At 40.2% G+C, this 13,039-nt stretch overlaps 1 protein-coding gene across 2 annotated transcripts in view; it reads left to right on the top strand.

Annotated features, from left to right (window-relative positions):
- Positions 1-13,039, top strand: part of LRP5 (LDL receptor related protein 5) — a 131,428-nt gene that overhangs the window by 65,481 nt on the left and 52,908 nt on the right. For both annotated transcript variants that reach the window (XM_058806395.1, XM_058806394.1), the window contains exons 6-7: positions 330-726; positions 1,261-1,432. In XM_058806395.1, the coding sequence (XP_058662378.1) occupies positions 330-726; positions 1,261-1,432 (569 nt within the window). The remainder of the gene's footprint in view (positions 1-329; positions 727-1,260; positions 1,433-13,039) is intronic.

The following is a 13,039-nucleotide window of genomic DNA, read 5'->3' on the forward strand; positions in this document are numbered from 1 at the left end:
AAACTTGTCTGGTGCACTGATAGAGCTAGTGAGACATTTGGCTGAGCAAGTCTCCATAATGTGATGAAATATTTGGACCTGCACCCACCAAATTCTATTTTTTTTAGATTCTAGAGACAGATTGCTATGGTCTGTATTAGTTTAGAAGGCTGGGAGAAATTGCCATCTAAAATACAAGCAAGCCTATATTTTCATGAAAGCTTGATGTCCTTATTTAAGGAAATCTCTTCTTGTTGCCGCGACAGTAGCAGTTCAGAGCCTGCTGTGCTCCACTGAAATCTTCACATCAGTAGCAGTGCAAATGATGCCATGAATGCTTTTCTCCTCAGGTGCTGAGGAGGTCTTGCTGCTCGCCAGAAGAACTGACTTGAGGAGGATTTCCCTGGACATGCCGGATTTCACTGACATTATTCTGCAGATAGACAACATCAGACATGCAATTGCCATTGACTATGACCCTGTGGAAGGCTACATCTACTGGACTGATGATGATGTCCGGGCAATTCGTCGGGCCTACCTCGATGGCACTGGGGCCCAGACTCTGGTGACCACGGAGATCAACCACCCAGATGGGATTGCTGTGGACTGGGTGGCCAGGAACCTGTACTGGACTGATACTGGCACGGACCGCATCGAGGTGACGCGGCTGAATGGGACATCCAGGAAGATCCTTATCTCAGAAAACCTGGATGAGCCTCGAGCCATAGTGCTCAATCCTGTCATGGGGTAAGTCTGGTGTTTACTGAGAGCCCTGTGGTTGGTCTTGGGATCCAGCTCACGGTCTCCTGAAAGTGAAAATGTGCAACTTGCAGGATGATGACTGTGCCGTTTCTCAGATATTCAGGAAATGACTGGTTTTCCCTTGATTCATCCCTTTAATAACTGTGTACTTAAAAGGTGGCTTCTAAATATAGTGTTCCTCAATGAACCTACACATTGGGTATTTGGTTGAATTTTCTGTTCTCTGCATCTTCAGTGTTATCCTAACTATGAAGGAATTGGGCCACTGCATATTCTCAGTAGTTTAATTTATTTACTGCTCAAACTTTATATTGTCATTACTGATTACTGTTTAAGCTGGCTTGTTTGCTGCTGCTGGGGAAGCAAAAAGCAAATTCTTTCAAAAGCGACACAGACCTTAATTCTTGTCCTGGTGTTGCATGCATTAATTGTTTCCTTTTTTTTTCTTTTCTTTTGGTTTTTTTTTTTTTTGGTTTTTTTTTTTTGTTTTTTTTTTTTTTGTTTTTTTGTTATTTACAGCTACATGTATTGGACGGACTGGGGTGAAAGCCCAAAGATAGAATGTGCTTATTTGGATGGCTCGGAAAGGCGAGTTCTGGTGAATACTTCTCTTGGGTGGCCTAATGGCTTGGCACTGGATCTTGAGAAAAACAAGCTTTATTGGGGAGATGCAAAAACAGATAAAATTGAGGTGAGTAACAGAGCATACTTGGGTGCATTTGTAGAAAACAAGTGCAGTTCTCATACGCAGCTTTGTCTTGGGTACATTTACCCATATTTGGAGGAGTCTGCTGTTTTATTAATATTAAAATTATACTTAGCATAACAACACATATTTGAGAAGAAAGGAAATACATTCATGTGGTTGAGAAAATTTCTGCAAGAAATGGTATGTTTGTTATGCCTACATTGCTCCAAGTGTAATTTAATTGCTTGAAATCTCAGGTTTTACCTGAGGCTTTTGCAACAAATTGAGACACTCAGGTAAAATTTGTTTAAAAGATGTTTTGGCTTGTCTATGGTGCTTGGAACTGCTATCTAAAATTGCTGGATACAAAAGACAGTGCAGGGTTCGTGTACGGGAGCCAGTGGGTATGGAGGGCCTGGAAACCCATATTTCAGGATGTTAACAATTATGTGATGTCCAAATTTGTGGACAAGAGGTTAATTTTAATGTACCTACTGCTTTGAAAATAATATAGGCAGTCTGTGCCTGAATTTGAGGAGGGCAATTTCTACCTTGGTCATAGCCTGTGAAATCAATTGAGTTTTAATGTTGTTTGGGGTAGTAGCATATGCAACATTTTTTGATAAACAATTTAGATAAATAGACTTTGAGTAATGACTGCTTTCTAAAGATTTTTCCTTCAGGAAGAGAGGAAACTAGACTGTCTGCTAGCTCCAGAAGTTTAACTTCAGTGTTTGGCAGTAGCTAATACTGGGTTTGATGACTACCAGAGAGATCCTGTCTCCCCTTACCTTTTACCTTGCAGGACAGGGAATACTCCAGATGCCACCTTTCATAGCTGGGGCTGCCTTGTGTTTCATGGGGTTAAGCAATCTGTTCAGTCTGTCTTATTTCACTGTCAGGCAGCAAATGCAGCAGTCCTGTTTGGTTTGACATCAAAGTCTAGGAAAACCAGAGAAACCAATGTAAGGGCTTTTTATTCACTCTGTTTTTCTTTCAAGCTGCTCTACTGGCCCTAATACGCATGAAACCTCACTATGTCATTTGAGGTGGGGCACTTCCAGTTTCACTTGCTGCTGCAGTCATTCAGCAAAAACTCATTTTCCCTTGCTTATGTTTTGTTGCCAAGAACATGCCATTTTAGTAGCAGCCACTGCTACTATTTAATTTATTTACTGCTCAAACTTTATATTGGTTTCACTGATTACTGTTTCAGCTGGCTTGTTTGCTGCTGCAAACTGTGGTTTGTTCTCTATGTATGTATGTTGCATCCACAGCATGTCAGAAACAAAAATCAGCTGACTTCAAGTCGAGGATACATATTTATATTTCATATTGTAGTTGACCCAGCTGGTTATTGGGATTTCTCTTTTTTCCTCAATAGACACCTAAAACTACATTGAAGCATGTTACTGGATAAATTTAGTTTCTGTTATCACCTGAAACCAGCACAAATGGGATGGTAGGTAGTAAGCTGTAACTATTTTGTAGCTCATTAGGTAGCAAAAGAAAAAAAAAGCTGATGTTTTGGGTGATTTACTCTCTTGCTACACTTAAGGAGGGAGTTTTTGCTTCATCTTAAATGATGTTCAGATTTATGCTGAGTGCTCCTGAAGAAGGAAGTCTTCAACCAAGTATTTTGCCCCTACACAGTTCAGAAAGTTGCACTCTGTATCTGCATTGTACTGCAGAAAGCAAAGAGGGTGCTGCCTTGTCCGTGCTGAAGATGGGATCCCAAACTGCTGTTAGATGGTAATTGAGAATTGCTTTCATCACATGGCATGCCTTCAGCTGCTTTCTACATAGAGCAAAACACGAGAATGAATATAGCTTGTGCATATTGGTGTGTGTCTCTGCTTGGTATTCTGCACTGGCTTCTGGTATTCTAGATCTGCAGGGAGTCATCTTACTCTCACTGGGAAGGCCTGTTTGAATGTAAAGTTCTTAAACAGTGAATGAACTTTGTACAGATTGGAAATTTGATAGGCTGGAGGCATCTGTCCTGTTTTTCCTGGACCTCAGGTCTGAAATGCCCTGTGAATGTCCCTGGGTAGGTGGGTGGGTTGGTTTCAGGGGTGGTTTTATTCAGTTCTGCTAGCACACTGTGACATTACTTTTGGGTGCACTCGTCCTCAGTTAGAAAATAATCTCTGCAGAGATGTGGAGGGTACACCAAGCATCACCCTGTAGCAGGAGACTGTGTTTTATTTGTGCATGGAGAACTTCACAGGGTGAAAACAGCAGTTTCCCTTTCCTGTCAAAGCCCTTTGCTAACCTTCCCATCTGCAGCATTCAACTGCCACACAAAGGGCCCAGTCACTTGGCAAGCAGTTTGCATCCTGGAGAAACCGCTTGGCAAGGCTTGTCAAAATTTTGTGTGACAGGAGCCTACGGGGCTTTCGCTGCAAATTTGGCACCCTGTGGAACGCTGTTCCCAGGTTTTATTTTTTTAAATTACTTTGATTAAGAGTATGGCAAATAGAGAACAGATAGCAAATTTTGAGTCATGTCTGTCAAAATCATGTGTTTGTCCACACAGCTTCAGCTACAAGTAAAGGGCATGGATTAATCCAACTGAACTTTGGATTTTACTGACAGAGAAAAGTTACTTTCCAGGAACAAACAGCAGATTAATAAGGATTACAGGATTCCAGCAGAGAGAGAAGCAAAGGCCCATGTGTATAGTTTCCTAATTCTTCTTTTAAAAAATTTAAGGCAAGCCAGGTTTTCCCATGTATTATTTCTTCAGTATTTGCTTAAAGTGCCTAAGGTAAAGTTGCATAATGAGCAATTATGAAATTTTCAGCTGCCTGTCATTATGTATGCATTTTAGTTGAGCTTGTGCAATATTCTTGGAATAAGCATTCAGCAGACTATCCTTTCTGGCAGCTTCCCCTCGTTGCCCTCTTCCCTTTCCCCTCTGTTGACAAATGTCCTTCGTTTGTTTTTTTTTTCTGGGAGATCCATAATCCCATAACTATCACATACCCAATAACATATCACATACAGTAAGGCTGTGCAAGTTTAGAGGATGCTTTAAGTGTAAGTCAGCACCAGATGATGATCATGGAGCTCACTGGAATTTCTTTCCCAGGTGCAGTTGTGTGGGCTGCCCTCGAGTTTTCAGGAAACAAGCTTTATAATTAGTGTGTTGTTGATCACATTCTGCATAAATAATGTAAAAGGCTATTTGGAACAATTTGCAACTTAAATATAGGAGTAGGATTTGTAGAAGTCAGTTGTACTGGGAAGAAAAAATAATAATTAAACTAACTTAAAGTTGCTTTTTCTAAACAAGTCCAAGTATACTTCACATATTACACTTTATTTTCCAGTCATATGACCTAAAAGATGCAGTATTTAGTTTATACATGAAACCTTTTCTCATAACTGATACATTTTTGTGTGTGTTTCATTTTTCAGCAAAGGATTTTAAAAAAACTATGCAGTGTAACAAACTACTTGGAAGATACTCTCTACTGGTTTACTGAAACAGGCAAATCTTATAGAGAGAACAATGAATTTAAACTTACTGCCACGTGCTAATTAGCTGTATAAATCTCAAAGCATTGTTTTTCTGTAAATGTATTTCAGAAGACCTAGTTTATACTGATATTAATGTAAATAATTCCCACACTGCATATTTCTATTAATATATGAGAACAGAAAAGTTAAATGGATGTAGAAATAAGGAATGCAGGATCCCCATAATTAAAAGAACAGAGCTACAATCTTAGATCAGTCTAAATAGGCAGGTGCATTAATACAATTGTCTTATAGTGAGGGAGCCTTAATTTCAGTGGGATTTTTTTGAAACTTTTCACTGACATTCAATTCAGTTTAAAACTGTGGCAAAGGGTTACTAATTGAAGCTTACACTGTGGTCCTTTGATGAATAAGATATTTATCTCCTATACTTTTTACTGCATCCTGTATTTTTTACTTCTGATAAATTGGTAGTTTACATCCTTTCCAACTGCAAGTGCTACATGTGTGAAGTGATCTGCAGCACATGATGTTGACATACGACGTGTTCACGTTGAATAGTACATGTCAGAATTGGGCTGGCAAACCTCATGCTCGTCCCTGCTGTTCACAGAGCTCTGTTCAGCTCTGTATTCCTGCAGCTCCTTTGGATGCTGCCGCTTCTGGTTTTTCTGATTGCAGTGCACTGCTCTTCTGACTGGCACTAAGCTGTGCTGTTGGAGGAGTGACATGTGTGCATGTGTGGCTGTTGCGTATGTTTTTTTTGTTGGGGATTGTCTGTGTGGTTTGTGAGCATTATATACCTCTGTGTTTTTATTAGTCTGAAGTAGCTGTCAGGCCTCTCTATTGCTCTGCCTTTAGCTTGAGGAACCAGCCAGCATGAATGCTGCTGTAGGTGGATGGGGATTTTTGTTTTGCCTGAAGAGAGGTGCTCAGCAAACTTCTGTCACATGAGAGCTCTGTTTGTGGCCGTGTCCAAAGACCTGCTGTATAACCAACTATCTTTTAAGCTTCTGGAGGGGTATAATCTGTACTGGAGAGCTTGAGACTGGTTTAGACCAGGAGCCACATAGCCATTGTAGAATGGATAGGAGGAGTCATTTGGAGGAAGGATTACCTTAAAATGTTGTTACAGGGTTCTTTTTTTACTGAAAGAGAGATATAGTACTGGAATTGTGTGCCTGGGGAGGTGGTGGAGTCACCATCCCCCGGATGTGTTTAAAAAAAGGCTGGATATGGCACTTGGTGCCATGGTTTACTTTAGGTGCTAGGGCATGGGTTGGACTCTATGATCTTGAAGGTCTTTTCCAACCTAGTGATTCTGTGAATTCTGTGACAGTTTGACAACACTGATGATCAGTTAAGTTTGCTCTTCCCAGAGGGACTATGCTGGGGTGGAACACAGACTTTTATGGAGGGAAGAGAGCTGTATCTTTGACTAAAACAAATTCTATTTCTACAAAATTATGTACAGCCTCACAGGGGTGTGCACCTGTAGGAAGAAGGAAACCTGGCAGCCAGGGGAAGAGGATCTTTATTCTCTCTTGTTTAAGAATCCCCACTCTCTCATCTATCTGTCGGCTGTGTTCTGCTTGCAACACCAGACTCAGATTTGGGGTCAGGAGTAAGCACCTCAGTTCAGACTCCCAGGGATGTCCCACCTTCCTCTGCAATGAAGGATTTTCTGCTCATGCATATTTGGAATGATCTTGACTAATTTGCTATCATAGAAATGATGTTGCAGTTTGTCCAGCCTTGTAGGCACCAGTCTGTAGTGTGGAACAGAGTGCTGAGATGACACACAATGATCTGCAATGTTCAACAGGTCAGACTGATGAGTGATTTCAGATCTTAATGGCTTTTAGAGAATTGAAACTCTTTTGAGTCTGTTATATGTTTCTAAACCCTGAACTGTGCTTCAGGATTTCCTGATGTGATACGACCTCTTTCTGGAACACAGAAATAAACCAGCCTCTACCTGCCAACAAACAATGCACATATCCTGTTCAGGAGCACAGAGCCTCCCAGTTCCACTCTTCTAATTACAAGATCAGTTTGTCTGTGTTTTGCTTACTGCTTACTTAGGCATTTCAATATGTTATTTTATACCTTGCACCACATGAGCTTTGTTTATTTCTAATAGGAGTTTTGCCAAGTGTGGGAGCTGTTGAAGAAAGCCAGATCCAGTTTCACAGAATTAGATGTTTTAGGTGAGAACAGAAGGGTCACACCTTTCTGCTCTAAGCTAAGTAGAAAGGAAGTGTTCACAGAGCAGAGAGACTCATTGACCAAAGGGAAGAAGATAAATTTATGAAGGTGAATTTCCTCCTGTCCCTTTTCAGTGTTGGCTGCCAGGTGAACTTGCATCTGAGCCCTGAGCAGGTGAAAGGTGTGACACTGTTGAAGAAGAAAGTGTTTATTATAAAGAGCACACCCAAGCTGTGGCTGGTTCCATCCTGTGTTCAGCAGTGCTCTTGGAGATACATAAAACTTTCCATTCTTCAGCAAAATTTTCTTGAGAAAATGTTTTCCTGCTGTTCTGGATGGGATCGGATGGGGAGGGATGGTGCAGTGCCTCTGAGATGAATGATGGCCTGGACTCAATTAGTCTGGTCTTTATCACCTTTTGGCTGAAATGCAGCAGCCCAGTGGACAGGGTGTGGGAGCTTCAGTCCTCAAGGTGTGTACCATGTCTCCTTGGCAGCATGAGGTGCCATGAGCACATTCTTAATTCTTCAAGCTGACATTTCCCAGATAACTAACTACAAATCAAATTCAAGATGCCAGTTCTTTTCTTCACAGCCTAGGCCATACATATGGAAAAGGCAGCTACGTGTCTGAAGTGAAGACTGTTGTCTGGGCTACTGTTGAGCATAAATGGGTTTTCCATAATAAAGGCAAATCTTTTCTGTAGTAAAGAGAATTTTTCCTTAGAGGTTGTGCTGAGATGCTGGATTAGCCTTCTCTCTTTCACCCTTCCCCAATTTTCAGGAACGAAAAAACATCAAGGAGTTCTGTTTCTGTGTTCCAAGTGCAAGGTTCATATTAGTTGACCTTGGTTTCAGCATCATAAGTAACCAGAAATTCTCATCTGTAAAGAAGTAGAGCAAAACCAGCCTTGCAGCAAAACCCCATTGTGTAGGAGCAGTTGCAGCAGGGACTTGTCCCACCTAGGTGATGCAGGAGATAATGTGGCCTGTGTTAGACATGTCACTTAATGCACTAGTAGAAAACTCTCAAATAATATTTTGATTGAAAGAGATCCCTCCATGGGATGGTTTTGATCAGACATTCTCTTAAACTTTTTTATGCCCCTCTTGGTACTGTATCAAATAGCTTCAAAGTGCAAAAAATGTACAGTTTAAATACTCCTTTGAGTCTTTCCACACTCAAATTTCTACCAGTATGAACTTACATTAATCTATAAAAATTTGCAATTTATTAGAGCTACTGTTTTATTGCCATAAAACCCTCTAAATCCAGAAACTCTTTTGTTTTGTACTACTCTTTTAAAGGGACAACTTAAAAAAGAAGCAACTGACAGGCAGCTTCTAAATTTGGTCTTTGTGGAGTGCTCAGAAATTACTTCTGTATGTGCAGCTTTTGCCATATTTATCAAGAGGAAATCCTGAGGATGTATTAAACTACAAAGTTGAAGAATTATTTGAGTTGTACATGTTTGGGGCTCTCCTTTCTCCCTGAAGAATTATTTTAGGCTATCTGATTCCAAATCACCCTTTTCCTCTGGCTAGGGAGAGAATTCTGCTTTACTTCCACTGCTGGGATCAGCTTCCTGTATTTAAAAGAGGTATTTTGTGTGTAGTGGCACAAAGGCTTCTGTACCTATGAAGAGTGAAAACGAGCCCCCCTTTAAGAGAGCCAGATGTATATTCTAGCACAGAACAAGTATGTGTTTTTCCAATTGCTGAGAAAAAGTTGGCTTCTATGGAAGTTGGAGTAACTTTGAGTTTGTCAGACTAGCAGGTAGGATAGTTGGGAGAGGTTTTAACTTGGTAACCTTCTTGAAGTTTCTGGCTATATTGTTTGCCAATAGCTATGAGTGATTTCCTTTAAATACTGTTACCTTTTATGATTTCATTTTCCTACTTTCTTCTGTATTTTCCCAAGAAAAATGCTAATTTGCCACAGGGCTTACCTCTAACCTAGAGGGAAGGTGGTTTTTGCTGTCCAGGAGTTGAGATCTCATGAATAGTCTTATACCAGCTTTGGAAGAGACTTGTTTCTCTGATGTTTTGAAGATAGTTGTGCCAATATGCCATAGTTTGGGAATTAACTTTTCACTGAGAAAAAAGTCCTCCCCCTGCTCTTGTTTGAACCCTTTCCTGGTGTTTAGTGACCTTAGGTATGAACTTCTTTAATGAAGAATACAGAAATATTTTTACCACAAACACAAATTCCAGCCTCCTATTTCAGATCTGTTGGGTCCCTTTTTTAAGGCCGTCTGCATTAGTGATGGTATTTCACAACACCACAGAAGATCATATTGGAATGTTCCAGATGGATTGTCTTGAGCAACTCTGGGAGGGCAGGTGATGGTACCACAGGTGCCTGTCAGCATAAATTTCTGCAGTTTTTGCTTGTGAAACACATGAAACGTGGATGCTATAAGAAACGGGGAACTTGCTGTGCTGGGCTGACCTGGTGAGGTTCCCATGCTGCTGAAGAGCTCCCACTACAAATAAAGGTGTAGAACTTGCTTTTCATGCCACATCTTATTAGTGAAATTTTGAAAGCTGTCAGTACCATTTTTAGACTCATATCATCCAGGCCTGAGGAGAGAGAAATCTAACAGACACACATGACAGCCACCAGCAGCCTCCCCTGGTTCTCCCAAGGTTGTCTGCAGTGGTGGGAAATTTTTCTGATAAATGTCGGTAATGTGGATGAGACCAAAGGTTTTTGTGTCTATTTATCCTTTCTAAAAATTCTTCAGTGCACTGATGGGATAGCAGTCACTCAAAGGAAGACTTCCTTTGCTTGGCTTGATTGACCAGAGTCATTCTGTGGGAAAGGATGCTAACTTATTCTAAACTGGAGGTGACCCTGGCCTTTTTGTGAGCAATAAAGACATAATAGAGGCCCAGTTAGGGTTCAGCGGAACCCCCACAGCCATCTGCACACTTCATTGGCAGAAGTGGCTTTCACTTGAACTTGCATTTGACAAGTGTTTTCTGTCTCTTTCTCATTCAGAAGGGTCCTTCAAAGCCAAGTAATTGAAATGCTTTCACCCCTCACTCCTTTTTTTCCTTCCCCCAGACTTGCTTAAATTGCAGGGCAACTGGCATTCAGTGTTAAATGAGTAAAAATGCATCCACTTCCAAAGCTCCACTTGCTTTCCTTTCCCATAGGGAAGTTTCTAAATAAAAACCCACCCTCTTTTCCACACTCTCCAGCACCAACTTCATAAAGGAAAAGTTGGGGGAAAAAATGTTTCTGTTGCAAGACGTGTACCTTTTTTCTCCCTCCCTCTTTTTTTTTCTTTTTTTTTTTTTTTTCCCTGTGAGTTTTTTTTTTTCTCCTCATCAGGCTGGACTTTTTGAAATGAAACACAAATCAGGTCTCTGGAATAAAAGGTTGTGAGTATGCCTTGTGGCATTTGGAATGAGGCTATTCACTGCCTGAATGACTATAAATAGAAAGCAAGGAGCTGCGTATTTCTCAGTTCAGGCTCCCTGCAAAGAAGCGCCCTTCCCAGTTAAAGGGTGACTTTTTGAAAGAAGCCTTGTTCCTTGAGCTGAATTGAATTGCTCCAGGAATTCTTCTCCTTGCAGCTTTTATAAAAGGCGTTAATCTCTAATTTATTTCTCCTTTTAAAAGGCAGTGTACTCCATCATAAATGTATATTCTTAGCCATGTTGCCAGATATGCCTGTCATGTCTGTACAGAGTTGCATGTAAAAAAATTCTGAGTGCAGAACATTGTTCTGGGCAATTTTTGTGCCTGAAAGCCTTCTTTTTGGCTCTGGGCCAGCTGTCGGCTCCCTTTTTATCTGGTATTCATTCTTCAGTGAGAAGGCTAAATTAGCAGCACTCAGGTTTTTGTGGCTTTTTTTTTTTTTTAAGGGATCGAGGAACAGAATGGGAATTGTGATTGATTTTTATAATAAAAGATTTGATTCTCCCCACACACTTGTGATGTTGCCGATGGTAAGAGCTCCAATGGGTTACTGTTGCAGTTCTGCAGACAATTTGTTTGGCTGATTTGGCTGTTCAAAAATGCTGATAAATCTCCTGTGTTGTGCAGTTATGTAAATGTAGTGCAATCATTTTTCTTCTGCCTCCCCTTTTCAGAAGGACTGTAGTATTGAAGAAAGACACATAGTAGATGGGAGGAAAATGTTTGACAGGTTTGTGGGTTGGCAGTGTTAAAGATCCTAGCATTAAGCTGTTAGATTGGCTTTTTTTTCTCTTTTTCACCCCTCTTTTTTTCCTCACCCCCCCCCTTTTTTTTTTCTTTTTCTCCTCTCCCTTTTTCTTCCACCCTTTCCCCTTCTTTTTTTCTCCTAACACAGTGGTGTTTTGTGTGGTGTTATTTTGAAAGCTGCTTCTTATTTTCTCCTCAGACCTTTTGTTTCACATTTTTTTCTACTTTCAAAAACTAGCAAGGGCAGCCTTTTTTATAGTCTTCTTTTTCCTGTTCATAGTTTTTAAAGAATGGGTCTATAGATTCTTTGCATTGCTCTTTCCATTACTTATGGAAACCTAATTTTGTGAGTGGTTTTTCTCTTCCTTTGTTTAACACAGGAATTAAAAGGTTGACAAATACCTTGTTTTTTTTAAAGCCCAGCCTGTGCATGGTTTCCAGTGGTTTTTGCATTAGTGCTAATGTAAAAATGAGAGCAGCAGCAGACAGGAAATAAGGGGAGCAGTATGTCAGTGCTGTTCACATTTTTAGTAGAAGAGAAGAAAAACAGAAAAAGAAATGTGCTCTTCAGGAAGACCAGGAAAGCAGTTTTTAAGCAGTTGCCAATCAGACTAAGGAGATAAGAGATTCTATCATATTTAATTTCTTTGAAGTTTTCTAAAGTGTTAATTTCTTAGCTTAAAACTGATGGTCAATGTCAATAGATATTTTTCATAGCTGGACAAATGAATAACAAACTTTGCAGAGAAATATAGTCGAGTTGGTATATTCCTTCTCTTGATTCCAGCTATTGGGACATCTTGATTCTTGGCATTTCATCATTGTCATTTTACCTTTATAAATCCCCTTAAGCAGAGCTCTTAGTTTAAAAAGACAAGTGATTGGTCAAGTTTTATTTTGCCAGTTATTCATCTAAGTTGCCTTTGAGTTCTTCACTTGACTTAAAGTTACTTTCCAGATTAAAAAAACATGCATTTTTTCCTAGATCAGATACTGCATTGGTTTATTTCTAATTATGTTGCCAACTAATTAATGGTTATATGAAACTTTGGATCATGTGTTTTTAAATTTATTGGTAAGATTATTTTATGTGTTTAAAAATAAAACATCATGATTTGTAAAATGGGTGGCAAGGACAGAATGCATTTTTTTCCTAGTTAATGATCTGGTTTTATTCCTTGTTAAAATATCAAACTTTTTTGGCAAATTTAAGGCAAGATGGAACTTTCCAGGAAAGACATCATTAGAACCTAGGTAGTCACTTCTAATGTAAAACTGGCCTCCTTTTAATCACATATATTAATATGTGTGTCTTATTTTGAAAACCCCAGTGCTACCACCTACCAAGTGAAGCACTGGAGAGGCCCTGGTCACAAAAGCTGTGTCCTTGGTGAGAAATCAGGTGAGATCTGTCTCTAGGAAAGCAGAACTGGCTTTTGTTGCTCCTCCCGGGGGTTGCTCCCTACCAGGCTGGTTCAAGCAGCGAGGCTGGGGCCCAGCTACCCTGCTGTCACCTTCCCTTGCTGTAGCCTGCCCATGTGTTAAAGGCCCCAGCAGTTAACACAGTTCTGCATGGGCAAAGTCCCCACTCAAACCCCATGCTTCTTGAGAACATCTCAGAATGGATCTTTGTTTTATCAGATAATCAGAACTGACAAACTCCATGCCTCGGTTTCACCAATGTTTGTGATGAAAGATCTGGTGTGATTTCAGGTCTCGCTTCCCTTAGCAGTTAGACGG

The sequence above is a fragment of the Ammospiza caudacuta genome, chromosome 6 (assembly GCF_027887145.1).
Source record: "Ammospiza caudacuta isolate bAmmCau1 chromosome 6, bAmmCau1.pri, whole genome shotgun sequence".
In the NCBI taxonomy this organism is placed as follows: Eukaryota; Metazoa; Chordata; class Aves; order Passeriformes; family Passerellidae; genus Ammospiza; species Ammospiza caudacuta.